The sequence below is a fragment of the Ciconia boyciana genome, chromosome 21 (genome assembly GCF_034638445.1).
Source record: "Ciconia boyciana chromosome 21, ASM3463844v1, whole genome shotgun sequence".
NCBI classification, from domain to species: Eukaryota; Metazoa; Chordata; class Aves; order Ciconiiformes; family Ciconiidae; genus Ciconia; species Ciconia boyciana.
The window spans coordinates 8515714-8532956 of NC_132954.1; the positions used below are offsets into that span (position 1 = coordinate 8515714).

At 41.6% G+C, this 17243-nt stretch overlaps 1 protein-coding gene across 1 annotated transcript; it reads right to left on the reverse strand.

Annotated features, from left to right (window-relative positions):
- Positions 1–415: 415 nt before the first annotated feature.
- On the reverse strand, positions 416–15168 carry RRAGC (Ras related GTP binding C). Its single transcript, XM_072885475.1, has 7 exons — positions 14761–15168; positions 9026–9229; positions 8069–8268; positions 7070–7184; positions 5389–5531; positions 3851–3999; positions 416–2829 (listed from the first exon to the last, which is right to left on the reverse strand). Exons 1-7 carry the CDS (start codon positions 15133–15135, stop codon positions 2678–2680), a joined length of 1338 nt encoding a protein of 445 aa, XP_072741576.1. The 5' UTR covers positions 15136–15168; the 3' UTR covers positions 416–2677.
- Positions 15169–17243: the final 2075 nt, after the last annotated feature.

A 17243-nucleotide genomic window follows, 5' to 3' on the forward strand; every position in this document is an offset into this window, starting at 1 on the left:
TCCTTTTATTGGAGAGACTGTGATATTGCCTTCCCTTATCTCTAATAGGATCTCTCCCTGCAGCAGGGCAGCAGAGAAAGGGCAAGACAGATCCCTGCACAAGGGAGAAAATAAAGCATAATTCCTTATCCTTCCCCCTCCCGGGCTGCATAAAGATTTCAGCAGAAGCTGAAAACTGCCTCGCTAAAGCAGCAACAGGTTAAATAACACTCTACTTGAATAGCAGCATCTGCCTTAAATTGATTAAGGCTAGTTCTAGTAAACTAAAGAAATACTGTGCTCCTTACTAGAGACAAATTTAACTTTTAAAGCTAATATTGTTCAGGTAATAGTGAAAATGATCAGTGTTCCATTTTGAGATGTTACCATTAACCTTTAGTAAATGCAACCATTCAAGAGTAAGGTAATGCTGACAAAAAAAACCCCACAAAACAAACAAAAAAACCTCCACAAAACAAAAAACCACCACAACATGCACACCAGAAGGCAGAATTTCAGGGCGCAGCCTAAGGCTCACCATTAATCAAAAGAAGAGAACAAGTCACTTCATCATTTATATGCCTTTAAAGTCTAGAGTCATCTTCTGAAAACTGAGTATTCAGTTTGGAGTCAGCTCTCAATAAAGGAAAGCTAAGGTTGACTAAAATTTTTAAAGCCTCACATGGGAAGGTGGTGTTTAACTTCTTTTAAAAATACTGTGAAGATAACATGGCTGTTTAAAATTTGCTTAACCATATAGGCCTTTATAGACTTTTGTAGAAGTGTCTCACCCTCCCACAGAAACAATAGTGTTACAGTTTGACCTTTTTTCATTTTATTAGCACAAAATCACGTAGAGAGTGAAGACAAAGAGAGGAACATACACGTCTACTTAGAACACAGAAAACTCACTGCACAAATGGGAATTTCTTCCTTCCTGTGATCTTGCCAATTACTCCTCCTCTCACCGTGAGTACTAGAACACTGTGATAGAGCTTGCAAGCTACAAAACCCAATCTTACAAGCCCTCAGCACTTCCTTAAAAAAACCCTGCAGTTCCATTACCAAAGAGGGGCTCAGCCTAGGTTCAGAACTACAACTGCTATTAAGAGAACTGAACTAGAGTACTTGAATTCCCAAGTCTCGGGCTGACTGTGGTAACTTTCAGAGCAGATCCTTTATGTATTTAGTATCATACAACATCTTTAAAACAAAGGAAAAACATTTACACAGTATGTGCATATACCCTAATGTTAATGCATGTATATTAATTTTTACATAGTTCAATGAAAATCCATTCTATAAGCACAGAAGCAATCCTGTGGTTATTTCTGACCACATAAATACATCAGTTGCAGAGATCGCTTACAGTTACAGATCTTCTTGCAGAAACTTTTATAGTGGCACTTGTATAGTCAGTTGGTCCAGTGGCTTCGCAACACCTATACGCACATAGGGACAGGTCAAAAGAGGCAAGATCTTTACGGGCCAGTAGCTGGGCTTACTGCATAGCAAGGCTGATGTACAGTATGACATCTGCAGTAATAATACCAATAAATTAGATTAAAACAATTCAGATATACTTCCCATAGCATGACAGCCAGCATTCACAAAATCAGAAAAAAACCTATTCTACTCAGATTGCATGGCGACAAACAAGAAGGTGTTTGCCACAGTATAGAATCAATGCACTTTCAATGTCCAGTATTATTAGTAGGTTGTGGCACACTGATACTTAATTGCCATGCAAGGATAACACCCTCAGACATTTTCCTAGGAATTGTCTTGATTATCAGTCAGAGGGTAGAGAGAGATCCACCATTAAAAGTCAGTAACTTTGTCATTTCTTTGCTTGGGAATAGCGGAAAGTGGTTGCTTTATTCCAACAGATGGCAGACGTTTCAGTTTAGTTAGCCATGCAGTTGTTTTGTGCATAGGATTAATCACACAGATTTATGACATCCATGTTTTTGCAAAAGAGAGCAGGTAGTTTATTTCTGGTTTTAATACTTCCCTTCCATCAAAGGGGGCATACCAAGAAGCGCTGTCTGAAAGCAAAATATCACGATCTCTTAAAAATGAAGCTCCATGTCAGCTCTCCAAACAAACACAGAATCACTAGAACAGAGCTCTACCTTGCATCCACTTAACAAGTACAGAATTCATGAGAATACTCTGAGCACACCAGCAAGAGCAAGAACTACTTTATGGAATGATTTGTGAGACCCGTCTCACCAAACAAAAAGCCTGAGTTTCACAAGCCTAAATAAGAACAACTTTTGGTTTTTTTTTTTTTCTTTCATGACAAAAGGGTAAACTTAAGCAAAGATGGATATTCTACAGATTAATTTAAAAAAAAAGTTGAGCAAGTGACTATTCAGTGTTTCACGCAAAACTCAATTATTTGTAAGTTTTGACTGGGCAATCAGTCAGAGAGAGACTGTTAAAATAGGACTCCAAACTGAAAAACCACTGCACTTGCAATAAAGCTGGTTTCAAACTGGCATTTCTAACTCCACTGGCCTCAAAGTATTTTTACAGTAGTTTCAGTTGTCCAACATGAGTTACAAGCTGCTGTTCCACAGTTAGCACCACTCTTCTGTGAAACGTACTTCAGGCTTTCAGACTACTCTTCTCTTGTTCCACAAAACTTTGGAGTGAAGAGCTGACAAGTCTATCCAACATCTTTAGTTCTCCTCTAGACTGCATTCCTAGGTGTGCCATTGTGAGTCACTGCTTTCATATTTGAGGTGCTTGATTGATGGTTGCAGATTCTGTGGGACGCAACACCTACTTCAAAGACTTCATGAATGGCTTTGCGGAAGCAATGAAAATTGTAGTCTATCAGACCTGTCAAGAAGGAGGGGGAGGGGAGAGGAAAAACTGTGCTCAGCTTGGCACATTTATGTAATCAACAGAGCTTCAAAACAAATATAAAATGTTTTATTTAACCAACAGCTATTTCGCTACTTATTTTAGTATGAATTTGGATTCAGAAGATTTAACAAAGTTTTACTGATGCCAGTATTTATTTAGACTATCTCAGTTTTTAGAAAAAAAAGGTACTCATTTGGAATGCAAGGTGTATATTCATAATTAAACAGCATGTGAGGGGACAACACATGACTCTACCCCCCCAAAAACATGCTAGTACAGCATGACCATCACTTGAATGTTATCTTCCACTTTACGTCATTGATATATATCCTAACTGTGGTGAGAAAAACTTTGAGCTCAAATACAGTACAGTTATTAAAAGAACACATCTGCTTTTTCTCTTTTTAAAATGCCACGGTAAGTACTGTCACCATTTAAGTCAAACACTTTGAAATTAGGGCCTACACTGTCATTTCTGCCCTTAACACATGCAAGACCATTCATACCATCATGTCCTACAGGTCCAAGGAATTCTTTAGTTGGTTAGACCTGCAATGCATTAAACACTTTGTTTTAAGTTCCTACCACATACTGTACTAGCCTACCACTGTTGATTTCTTCAGTCATACATTAAAAAAATCACATCAGTGCGACACGTGGTAGAGAATATGGCTCTTCACGATACAGCAGCTGCCAGCAGAACATCGTAAGTATTACTCCATTCTACTGATTCAGCTACAGCAGATGGTAGTGACACAGGCCACATTAGCTACACAAGTCATTTCAGCAGGACAGTGATTAAAGCGATGATTCACAAGAATAAAAATAAGACCTCTTTATACCTATTATCTCTAGGAAAGGAGAAAATTCCTCCCAGAAGAAGTGAAACAATTTTAGTTACACAAAAATCAAGGTGACTTGTGAAGTCATATTAATATTTTATAGTTGATAAAAAACATTAGATAAAAGCTGTTCAATGAGGGGAAGTCCTTACCTTTGCGCTCAAAACTCTCTTCTCTAAGAATGCAAACTAATGCCAAAAACTTTGTTACTTCTTTTAAGTACAGGACCGTTGTGTTATTGAGCTTGATAATTGCCATTGACTCTTTATCATAAGCACTTCCAGTGCCATCTTCCTTTAACCTAAGAAAGAACGAGTTAACCCGAGACATAAGCTAGTAGGCATGCGTATGTAACTTCAAGACAAACACCTGTTAAATGCAGTTAGAAGAGTATTACTCGTACTGAACAGTACGCAAGTAAATAACCTGCAATGCAGGTCTTCATACTATCGCAAGACCATTATCACACCTTAAGTTTCTCAGGAAAGCTAGGCCTAAACAGAGTAGAGGCCTTCACTAGATACTGTCTATCTTAGATGAGCAGTTAAGAGCAAGCTATCAGCATGCATTCTTTTGATATCAAACTAAGAGCTGTGGCTGTTTAGTCAATACTGTTTTCAGCTTACAGCTGAGCATTCCTAATGGAGGTAGTATAGTACATTAATTATAGCATAGTTTACCTTCAAACCAAGGAGTCACTGCTACTCACTGTCTCACTGAGTTTACAGTGCCGCAGTAAGGTATCAAGTGATTGTTTTGAAGATTCTAATGCAGGACTTCTACGCAGAAACGTCAATGGAGTGACATCTCGGCAAAATTACTTTTGGTAAATTAATAGAAAGGCTTCCTTAGTGAGGCTGGGGGGTGGGCGGGGAGTAGAACAGGGAGCAGGACACTTTTTGGTCTTAAGCTAAACCAGCCTGCATGTACAAGAAAAGATTAGGATGCTGCTTTCTATCTGCAAGTTATTAGTGTTAGTTAAATTACTGTAGAAGCAAAAGATGTATCGCAAGCTACTTTATGCACTCACTGATGAGAAAAACCCCAAACAAACAGTTACACAGCCCTGGGTTGACCCATCAGGAGACAGACCATTCAATGTTGCGGTACTTCTTGGCAGCACTGTATTTTCCAGGCTACAACCACAGTTCTAAAATAAAGTTACCGCTTCTCCAGAGCCACTTCAAAAATCCGTTGTGAAGTATAATTCAGCCAAAAACTGTGAGAAACAGGCACTATATGCAACCCTCAGAGAAAATCAGTGAGACCCGAGCTGACCTCGCAAAAGCTAGGTATCTGTTCAGATAGCGGGCAAGTCTCAAAGCAAGTGTAACTTGCCGTCGCATTACGAGCTGTGGCATGCTATCGACCCCAATTATTTGCAGGTTTTAACATACTTGCGCCCACCATGCCAAACAAGACACAGCAGTATTCGTATTTTACATGAAACACTTTTACAAATGTCAGATGGCTGTCTAAGGCCATGAGTGGAGGGATACAAACTGAGTACAAACGCTCAATCCAGCTGCCAAATCATTTGGCTTTATTCTAGTTACCCACAGAACCAATGTGCTCTACAGACCAATCTTGATAGCATCTTGCTGGATGACAAAGCCAGCACCACTTGCACAGTTTTCAACCTATTCTACAACTTTTAAGGACTTTTTTCCTAAGAGTATTCATCACTTACCCATATATACAGGAAACATCTATCACTACATCAATCATGTCACAGCACAACTCATATGACTGCATGTCCACAGGGGAACTGTCTGTTGCAATGTAGATTTTGCTGACTACATCGAAGAGAAAAGCTTTTTCAATGCCGGAATTCTTCAGAAAGAGAAAGAATTTGGATGAATTTTTAAAATAACTGCATTTTTAAAATCTCAAGTAGTATTCATACACTTTCACATTTTTAATAGCAGGAAATGGTTTAAAACATAACCAGTTTAGAGGCTTAAGACAGAATCAAGATTTAGAGCATAAAGTTTATAAATACAATACCCTTGTTGCCATAGTACATATCAACATCACCTTCTAGTTGACAAAATAAAGCTAGGGACTCGGTTAGAATTCTTTTTAGTTTATTATTTACCAGATCATAATTATGGTTACATTTTACTATGCTTCCAGAACCCAAATTCAGCAGTTTTCCTCTTCTGTGGTTCTATTAACTCCAGAAGAGCCACACATTCACATCCACCCGATGGAGCAGGCTTAGAGACAAGTTACTTCAAAGTAGTATGCTGACACTTAAATTTTACACTTCTAGTATCTTGGCAGTTCGGTTTCTGTGTGATGCAGTTGCCATGTAGTTTAATATGCAGAGCAAATAAAGTCAGCTTCTAAACTTATGACTCCATGAAGAGTATCACATGATGGCAGTTATCGGTATGAAAAAGCACCAAGCCAATTGTACCGTCCCATTTGTAACTGAGCACTTTAGGAAAGCGCACATGCTCATACTAAGTTCAGAAGCCTTCTGCTGTTAAGCAAGTTACCACATATACACTATGGATTTCTGGCAAAGCTTAATTTCTATTTATGCACCAGAAGCATTCCTTATCGCTTCTTCCTAGCTAGTCTGAATACCCAAGGCAGTGTCCTGAGGATATCCAGACGATCCATTTAGCATCAGGGTCACGCTCCATACCCTCATGGCACTGAGCAGGGTGAGCATTAACGTGCCCTTTATCCACTGGGCCAGGTCATCACAGCCAGTCCTCTACCAACACTGGAAACAAGCATTATACAGTAGCATGGGGCGACACATCTGACCCGCACAGCTCCTCTCAATCGCAACTGGTTTTTTGCATGTTGTCCACATGCCTGCAACAGCCTCACAGACATAACTTAAATGAGACAGGCTACTTCAGCCTTGTCTCTAGGGTGATATTTTATTTGATTTAAAGTACGCAGCAGCAAATTTCAATATCACAAATTCTACAAGAAACACAAACACTAAAAGAAGAAGGGCGAAAGTCTCACAGGCCACATGAAATAGACAGTTTAGTTCAAGGCCAAGTTCATATTATGAAAAAAGTCTCTTGCCAGTACAGCTACATTAGACTACTAAGTGCCTTAGCAGACTAATCAGTATATTGCGCTGGCAGAAAATTTCCATATCAACAGTTATAACCAGCCAAACTATGCTTTGTCAGTATTTAGAGAAACCCGCACAAAGCACGCACCAATACAATTTAGCTGTGGTAAAGAACTTCTAATGCAGACAACCAGGCCAGCAGAGTACACCAACATGAGCGCCACCCGAATCTCCCAAGGGCAGATCTAGCCAGCGTTCCTTAGCAGGAGGACTTGCCTTACCATTCCGTGTATTTTACACAAAGTTCTGTTAGATTAACACTTACTGATATAAAGATATTTAGTAGATTTTCCAACGTTGGCAGTTGCGGAATGAGCTTCTGTACCACTTTACTGAAGGCTTCAAATATTGAATGGTCATAGATACTGGTCAAATAAAAGCTGAGATGAGGAGGGAGGGGAAAAGGAAGAAAAAAGAACAAAGATTCAAGAGTATTTCAGAACTGCAATAGAAACGTTAAAGCTACGTTTTCTAACATTCAGGCCTGATGATTTAGCTGGGATGCCGTTATCACAAATATACCTGGCCTCTGTACCAAGAACCTAATTTCTGAGCAACTGGAGTAAACATGAAACAGACTTCCCCTGCCCCCAGGAAATGGGAGAACAGAAGGAAAAATTTGAACATGCTTTCACAACACACTTAGCCTACGGAATGTTTATCACAAAGGTGTTAACTGCTTGACTAGATTTCTTCAAGTCCTGTTCCTGGCCTTCCACTTTGATCACACTAACACCAAGAGATACTGGCAATACTTAAAGGCTCCATGAGAATCAAAATAGCAGTGAAACCAGAGAAAAGATAGCTCATTTTAAAGGTGTCAGTGGAAGACACCTTAAAAGCGAGCCAAATATCAGGTAAGAGACAGCTTTTAAAACCAATCATGCTGAAAAGTCAGTGCTAGCCAGGACTAGAAGGCAGGCAGCTTCCCCTCTCCTTCCTCTGCCCGTGCCCCTCCAGGCCACGTGTTCAAATTCAACCTGTTATACTGAATGAAAAGTATGCAGAAAGACCTTGAATTACCAGCGAGTTTATGAATAAATCTGTTGATTGGAATCTGATACAGTAGCCTGCCTTATTTTAGTCAGCCTAACATCTGAGGCTTGGCCATAAATTCAGCGGTGTATTTTATAACAAGAGTCTGTGCAATATTAAGAAACTAACAAGGTCTCGCTCCGGTCCATCCACTATTACATCTAAAAGCTGTTAGTATGTATGCGTATCAGCAACAGTAGAATCACATACGCCAGAATCTTTAACTCACCTAAGGTGAAGTTTTTCAAGCCCAGCATCTGTAAGGTCATCATTAGCCCTCTGATGAATATCCCTCTGAGTTTCTATTTTATGGTCATCCGATAAACCATCAACTTTATGAATAAAAACTTCAAAGTTCATTTCCGGGTTGACCTTGTAGGCTTTTGAAACTGTAATGTGGAGTCTTGTTAAAGCTTCCATGTAGTCATCCTGTAAATCAGTTTTAGCAGGAATGAGTGACAAGGCTTTATCTCTGATAACTATTCCATTCTGCACAAGGACAAAATATTTCAGTGCAAGAGCCTCACTTCACTTCACTTCTGTAACTAAACAGAAGTATGGGACAAGAGAATACCTTGGAGTGTCAGAAATCCAAGTAGCTTAGATTCCGTTATATAAATTAAGTTGCATTAGCTATACAAGGCTCAGCTACACAGAACTAGGCTTCAGAGCAAAAAACAGGTTACACTTCAACTCCAGCAAAAGGCAGCAGCGATCTCCAAGACGGTCCTAATAGCCAGGTAATCTCCCGCGGTGCAATTCCTAAGTTAATTAAAAGCTACCAGATACTCAATAGTACCAGTACTTGAAACTGAGGTCAGAAGCGTGCTGTTACTAAATGAACTCCACAGCAGTCAACAGCAGAGGGAAGGGATAATTCAGACCATCTAGTACAGCAGGTTCTCACTATTATTGTAGAAAAGGTAAGTTCAGAGTACTCGCCCCTTTCCACTCTCTCCGCCGGGAGCGTATGTTCCAGTCACTTCACAAAACTAAAAACCACACACCAAAAGTTTGATTACCAATACATCCTTTCATACATAACAGATGTTTTACAAACTTATCTAAAAATTATTATAAATAATAAATTATTATTTATACAATAAATTATTAGCTTCTCGACCATTCCTCTCACACACAAAGCAAAAAGAAAACTCCCTTGTGATTCTTAGTGATTTGTATTTACCTGGGCATCAATAACATATATTAGAGCACCTGTTCCTCTGAAGATCATCTCATAATCAAATGTTGGATCAAAAAAGTCCATCTGTCCAGGAAAATCCCATATTTGGAAATTCACAAATGAACTGTTGGAAATATCATCTTTGTAGATCTTGTTCGTACTTTCCAAGAACAGAGTCTCATTGGGAGACATTTTGTGAAACACCACCTGTTAAGAGAACACAAATAATAGTCTCGACTTTATCTTATTAGAAGAGATTGGTAAAAGTTCTGTGACTCGAATCTTACTAATAGGTTTGTCCATTCTAAAGTGTACAGTTTCCTTTTGGTAAATAGACAGCTTCCTGCATCAGCTAAGGAAATAACCTACCCTCAACCAGAACCAAGCAACCGAATACAGTTAAACATTTTCACAAGTCTAAATATCACTACTGCCTGAAGACGCAGACATCCCAATTACTCTTTCTTCCTTGCAAGTCTAACACAGTATTTTCAAATTCTGCTATATTAGCCAATTCAGGTCTGGTATAACGCCAGCGTGTTAATTAAGCGACTGCAAGCTTTTAAGAACTGTTCCTTTCCAGTCTTCGAAATTCCTAAAGAAAACTTTGCTTTTAGTCTGGTGTCAAGTATTACGACACAATATAATCAGACTGTTCCTAAACTACAATAAAAATGTACAAAAATAACATCTCAGTTTTAGAGACCCGAATAGCTAGGTAGTTTGTCATCTATTAACAACTGAATTATGTTTGCTGACCATCTCCTTTCAAGTACCCTAAAGAAACTACGAAAGCTTTCACACTAGTTGGTAAATGGTTCAGCTGCAGTGATGAAAAACATGCTCGTTGCTCGTACTCAAAAAGCCCCGCTGGGATTTTAGCCCTTCCCTGAGCAAACAGAACTAGCATATAACCCCACAGCAAAGCAATCTGTAGCAAAAGCAGTCAGTTTCAACAGCGAACATTGCGCTAAAGCAAATCAGCCGTCTATTACAAAAGTTACTACAAACGCAAGGTGGTCGAACACCAGGACTGCAAAAAGAAAGATGTTCCCTATATAGCACTTGGTAATTTTTTTTTTCCTTGTTTCACACAGTTACGGAAGTCATCCATTAAAGAGATGTAGTGCAACAATCTCTGTCAAAAACACTGCAAGACAAACAACTCCACACCCAGCATAGTTAACGGATTGTTCGGTGAGGTTCAAAGTAGTACGTCAGCCTAGATTTTTAAGACCAAGGGAAAAAAATTCAGTTCCTCAAGGCAAACATTTGAGGAAGCCAGGATCCAAACAGCAGGACATTTGTATGGAAAAGTAAGAACAGTTCTAGATACGTAGTGGCTGTATTGCAAGGACTAGAAATTCCTCAGGGTTTGCAGCACAGTTTTAAAGCATTCTGAAATCAATGTTCCTTCTTTGGAACTCAGCATCTCCCACAGGGAGTAGGACAGAATTAGTGAATCCAGTTTAAAGCAGATGAGTCTCTGAGAAGCAATGCCATCATCCCCCTTTCCCCTCCTTCCCAAAGCAGCACGTTTCATTGGATTGATGTTCCCCATCTGTTTTTTACACTAATAGGGGAACCAGGACACAGCTTTGATCAAACTCCGTTTCTATCGTCTAGCATCCACCCCCACTCTTACTCACTTTACCCAGCTTCAATAAAGCAAATAAAAAGGCTGTGGAAGCATCTGATTGGAAGCACGCAGCGAACACTAATGCCAAGCAATTTTGACTAGGCATACGCAGGCAGAGCAGACAAAGCTAGTAAAATTCTAAGAATCTGCTGAGTTTCCTCGCTATGGCTTTTATCATTCCCAAGTGTTCCCTTTACACCTCCAACATACAACGGTCTCATGGACTTCCTGGCAGGCTTCCTGCTTTTACTGTATTTTAAGAACATTTCACTGTCAGCGTGAGCACTCTTAGCAGTATACTTTTTAAGATTTATTTTTTTTCCCCTCTGAATTTCCCATTCACATCTGACCTGCCGCGATCTCTGAGTTTTCAGGATTTTTTAAAATTTCCTGACATGTCAACCTTTTCTCTACAATAACTTCTCTACAGCGGCACTTAGTTTTATTTTTGAATTGCTGCAGTTAAGCTGCACTCCTGATGCAGTATTTCTGAACTGCCTCCATGTTTTTCGACTGCCCTTTTCTCTTTTTTTTTTTTCTTTTAAACTCACAATGTCTGTGTCAATTTTCAAGTAGTTACCCTTCCTTGGATCACAAGCTGAATTTGTCCAACACGTTCATTCCCACTACCTTAAACTTTGAATGGACTCCCCAGGGAAGCAGGTGTGTGTTTGTTTGTTTTACAAATCAGAGAACGGCCATATTCGGAATTTCACTTCAGGCTCAAATGTTGACCTGATCCATACAAACAAAGATTTCCCAGACCACCAAGCAATAATCCTATACATCAAGCGACAAGCATGACTTCCACAACATCCCTACTACAACAGCTTATGATCAAATATAACCTGCCACTGCAAGACACCTTATCGGGTACATTGTAACACCAGCTATAAACTGCAAGAAGAATATCTAACACAGGAATTGCAAGTTGCTGAGAAAGTAACAAAACTAGGATAGTTTCCCTTTTCTTGACACTTTGTCTGCAAACATGAATAACTGGTTTATATCTGAGAAATCTACATCCTTTTCCTCAGAAGGGAAACAACAACTGGAGCCAGAGCTTTTCTAAGAATCTTCACAGTGCAAGTAACCCGAAAGGAAGAACCCTTCACTGGGAGTTGTCCCAAGCCGTTATGAAGCATGCCTTCATTATGAAGTCTGTACAGCCAAAGCAGGCAATTTGCCCTTCATAAACAACCAGTCTCCCCACTGCAGCAAAGGATCATTCTGCACATAAAAATAGGCACCTTTACCTATAAGTCCAAATGCAGAATGGGTTTTCAAACTCCATTTTTTTTTTCCAGTCATAGTAAACCTCTTTTTTTCTTGAGGTAATATTAGACTATTTCTATTGCCCTGATGTCCAGAAAGGAACTTGCATGGGCAGATGGAAGGAAGTCCCTGAAAAGAGAGAGAAAAGGTACGGTATTGCAAGATGGTGTTGAGAATCTACTAATTGGAAGCAAACAGCTGCTTCACAGGTAACAATGAAAATTAACTTCCAAAGGATTCCCTAACAGCAGTAAGACATACAACCGTTTTGTCATTTTCATGCTTTCCAGAATCTTTGCTTTAATTTTGTGGATTTCTTAAGCTGCTACAATGAATGAGATGGTCTCAGAAGTAGTAGCTGTCTTTTTTTCCCAAGGAGAGATTTGGGGGGTATGGGCTGACAAGGGAAGAGGGTAAGTACAGCAAAAGGAAGACAAGACAGACAAAGTTTTTAAAGAAATTCACTAGTTATTAAGAGCACTACATTATATCTTGCTGTAAGATTTTCTAAGTATTAGAGCGTGCTATAGAAGCATGACAGACAGCTGGCTCTGACTCCCCACTCCCCTAATTCAATTCATTTAACACCTTTAAAGAAAAATGGGTATAAATGAAAGGTTTACAGCAGCTCCAAACAAGCTGCTGCTGCTTTAGATTCCACCACACACACAAATTCCTCCCCCAGTAATATATTTATGCTAATCTTATGCAGGCAGAGCAGCAAGTCTGGTGACCATGACACCACCCCCCCCATGCCACCCGCTCCCCCCCCCCCCAACCCCAAAATCAGGTACTCTGTTTGAACTCTTTCCAGGTTCCTATTACATAAGGACAGTACAGTAAGTCCAGTTACACCAGTCATAAGTCTGTACAAAAATTTGTTTTATAAACTGAAGCAATCACCACATTCCCAAAATCTTCTAACCTCAATTTGCTACTGAACATTCACAGGTTATACAAGTATGGAAAATCCAATTGTCCAAAGGAAAAAAGAGTTCCTCCCCAGCAACACTGTTTTTTCTTTTATGAGAGACCTCCTGTGAATATTGCTCTCAGTAGAAGGCTGGAATGGTTTCATAATTCATGCTTTACACACAAATTTCTAGATCCCCACAAAGCCAATACTTTTCCCTGATACAGTGTTTATCACGCATACCCCTACTCTCTGGCAAGGTGATCAACAAGTAGTGTCCATGCAGAAGGGTCAGGTCTGGTTATGACCACTTTTGGACTAGACAGATCTAAGAGCAGGGACGCTGTTGAAGAGAAACTTCTTGATACTCCGAGAGTGTCAAATTATTGCCACAGTTAGTTTGCTCAGGCAGCAGCACAATGAGCTCCTAGGTAACAGAACCACAGCTTCTAATTCCCAAGCCAGATTGGCAACTGATAGGCAAAAGATAAATTCTGTGTCCTCTTATTGTATACTCAACATCACACCGCTCCTTTCCTGTACAACTACTTGAATGGGTCTTCAGAGAACTGATGCTACCAACCTTGGTCATTTAGGGAAAAAAGAAAAAAGTACAAAAGCTACATCTATAAAGTGACTTGTAAAGTCTTAAAATCTAGCTGCAGTTTGGAGTTACTGCTTCCCTCTAGCTTTTAGGGTTCACTTTTTTCAGCTGTGGATAATACAGTAAGATCTCTAACGAGAGTCTACAATGAGTGCCGTTCACATGACTAAAGACTTAGAAAAAGACTTTCAGTGCAATCACTGCATTTGCACATACCGTGGAGGCATTAGGCCTAAATAATGGGGAATAACTAGAAAGACTGAAAAGCAATGACAGCCCACTCTGCCACTGTATTTCAGAATAGCCCAATGGAAAAAAATTCTCACTAACAGAGACGGTACCTTTTGCAAACCTTGTCTAAAGAAAGGCAAGCCTACAGCAAAAGATAGCAGTCTTCAGACTACAGTTTAGAACCCATTGGTCTAGTAGTCTACGGATTACCAAGTAGTCTGCATAAGATGGCTAAAAGAAGCAGATTCATACCTGCTATACTGCAATGTCCAAAAAAAGCTTCTCTGCATAAAACCTTTACAGAAATCTCTGAAGGATTCCACATTTGCATTTAAAGAAAGCTTGAGGTCCCTAAGTCTACAGCTTGAGAACCACCACATTTCACTAGTAACACCTTTCCATAAAAATATGACCTAAAAACTTCATAATACGGACCGCAAATACAAAACTTGCACTGAGGAACAAGGATCATTCTTAGCGCTACACTTCTCTTGAGCTACGTGGCAAATGAAAACAGTCAGTTTTGTCTTATTTTTATTAAGAAACACTAGCAACTTCACGAAGATACCAACGAACCTAAGGCACCGTAACCGTTTTATTTCCTCCTCGACCAGCGACTCTTGGTCTAGCGTACTAAAGGAAACCAGAGGCTGCCCTGCTGCTCATACAAAAGCAGAAGTCTCCTTCAAAGGATCAAACCGCAGAACAACAGCTCAAGCCTTCTTCTGACCGGAAGTAAACACCACACACCTGTACCGCTGTCGGTGCTCTCACATCCGCAAGAAAACACCTCATGATAAATTTCACATCAGTATCTTCACTTTTTATTTCTGAAACGTTAAAGTAAACAACTACAGAGGCTACAACCTATGCCACACAACTTTCCTCTCTAGGGCAGATGATCGGAGTCGATTCTGGGAAGTAAGCGTCTTTAAGCAGGAGCCTCCCTTCGCTCCAACTTCGCCACATGCGCCCACACTAAAAAGCAGAAATTGCCCAAACAGCAACACAGAACGGAGAAAGCTCGGCGCCGGCGAGGCAGCGCGGCAGGCGGGGAGCCGCCGGCTGCCCCTCACCTTCTGGATGGAGGACTTCCCGCTGCGCCGCAGCCCCATAAGCAGGATCCGCGGCTTGGAGTCCGCCCCGCCCGCGCCGCCGCCGGGCCCGCCCGCGCCGCCGCCGGGCCCGCCGGGCCCTGGGCCTCCCTCCAGCTCCGCCTCCTCCTCCTCCTCCCCGTAGCCGAAGTCCTTGGGGAACGAGTCTGCAGCCCCGAAGCTGCCCCCCACCAACGCCGGCTCCTCAGCCGTGCCCGCCGCGCTCGCCCCGCCGAACTGCAGCGCCATGTCCGACCGAGCCTGCCGCCCTCCAGCCACCAGCGCCCGTCCCGGGGCCTCCTTCTGCTCGTCCAACCCAACTCGACACGGCACAGCTTTCCCCGGATTGGCTGGCATCAAGCTCCGCGGCGCCGATTGGCTCAGGAAGGTAGCGAGGTAGGATGGCCCCGGTCAGACGACCCGAGTCACCTGACGGCGCTACCGCACGTGAGCGGGGGGTGGGGGGTGGGGCGGGGAAAGCAGCGGCCCAGCCGCGCGGGTAGGGCGGTACTGGGCGCCGCCCAGCGCGCGGCACCCCCCCGCCCCCGCGGGCACCGGCCACCGGCGCAAAAACGAACCCAGATACAGGAGCTCTCGTGAAAGAGGCAATCCCCCTTTCTAAGCGAACGTTTTCCATGAGGCGAGATTCATGTTCGTTAGACAGTCATTAATTTGCTACCGGCATCATTCGTGCAGACAGGCAGCTCGACTGAAGTTTCAACAAGTATTTGGTATCTCCTTACAATCCTAATTTAAGGCTCACAGGACCAAACCGTTTTCAGAGGGAAGCAAATACAGGTATGAAAAGGGTAAGTGTGTATTACTGTCCTCACACCCGACACGTTGACCAAGGAGTCCTTCGTGCCCTGCGAATGCCTCGACTAAACACCTTACCTAGCTGCCACTTCTTCGCCAAGACGTGCCCCAAACAGTGTTTATGTTTGTCTTCCTCCAGTCACGTTACCCACAGCACATGTCCAGCTGCATGATGCGTTTGCTACGGCATTATCCTCTCCCTATTTCCACATGCTGCAACTTAATGCTAGGTATATGTTCTAACTTACAAGTGAGCTTTCTTCTCTCCTTTGTTGCAAAGGGTGGGGCATTTTTTTCTGTTTGGTTTTTTTTGTTTGTTCAGGGTGGGGGGTTTTGTTGTTGTTTTAAAGATTTAACACAGTATTCTCTCCTCATTTACCTCTCTTCTGGACTCTTTAGACCAATAATAGGTACAGTAGTAAGGTAAGCAACCATTACATTCATTAGCCCTTGATTTCAGTTCATACATTGCCTTTGGCAAAAGTTCTGATCCATCCTACCACACCTGTGAGACAAACCGCAAAACCCATCCTAGAAACAAAGTTAAGTATTAGATCTACTGGCTATTGGTTTAAGACAGCTACTGCACTTCCCCGCCCACCCCCCGCCTTATTTTCCCTGTCATCAGTTGCCTTTAAAGTACCTAGTTTTAGGATAGGAGACCAATGCAGCTCTTTAAAATGTATCTTTGTTTTGTAAAGGACAACTTTGCATTGTACAAGCTACCTGAAAGGAGGTTGTAGAGATGTGGGGGTCAGTCTCTTCTCCCAGGTAACGAGTGATAGGACAAGAGGAAATGGCCTCAAGTTGCGCCAGGGGAGGTTTAGACTGGATATTAGGAAATTGTACTTCACTGAAAGGGTTATCAAGCACTGGAACAGGCTGCCCAGGGAAGTGGTTGAGTCGCCATCCCTGGAGGTATTTAAAAGACGTTTGGATGAGGTGCTTACAGACATGGTGTAGTGGTGGTCTTGGTAGTGATAGGTTAACGGTTGGACTCAATGATCTTAAAGGTCTTTTCCAACCTATACAATTCTGTGATTCTGTGATTTCAGAAGAACTGTGAAGCCAATTCAGGGACACAGGGGCCATAGAACATATAGAGGCGAAATTAGAAATCACAAGTCACACACAAACCCCTCTTGGATTTTCTGCCCTGCCTAGATTTTCTTTTCGCTGTTAGATGAATCAGAAAGCAGAACTCTGAGTCATACTCTTACATACGCCACTCTAATTACACGGGACATCCATTACAAGTAAGAATTTTGTATTCTGTTTGGAACTGTCCAGGCAGTAGGTATCTGGATCAACTCTCCAAGGACCGGTTTCTGAAACAGGATTGGAGACATGAACTGCATGGAAATAGGTACACCTCATGCAAATTAAAAAGTGTAAGTTCATTAGGTACTGCATCTCCAACATTGTGCTATGTCCATCACTTAACTATACTCACTCCTTTAGTGCCCCTCTGAGTAGACAGTTACCCCATCAGCTTCAGTAGAAACCCAACCTCAGTGCCAAGTACTAACTTAGAACATACCTTGGAGATCCTGCTTTAGTTTACAGTTGGACCATCTGTATCATGTCACCCCCTCCAGTTAAAAGAAAACCAAGAGAGAGAGATCAAGCAGCTTAACAGGACCATTGAC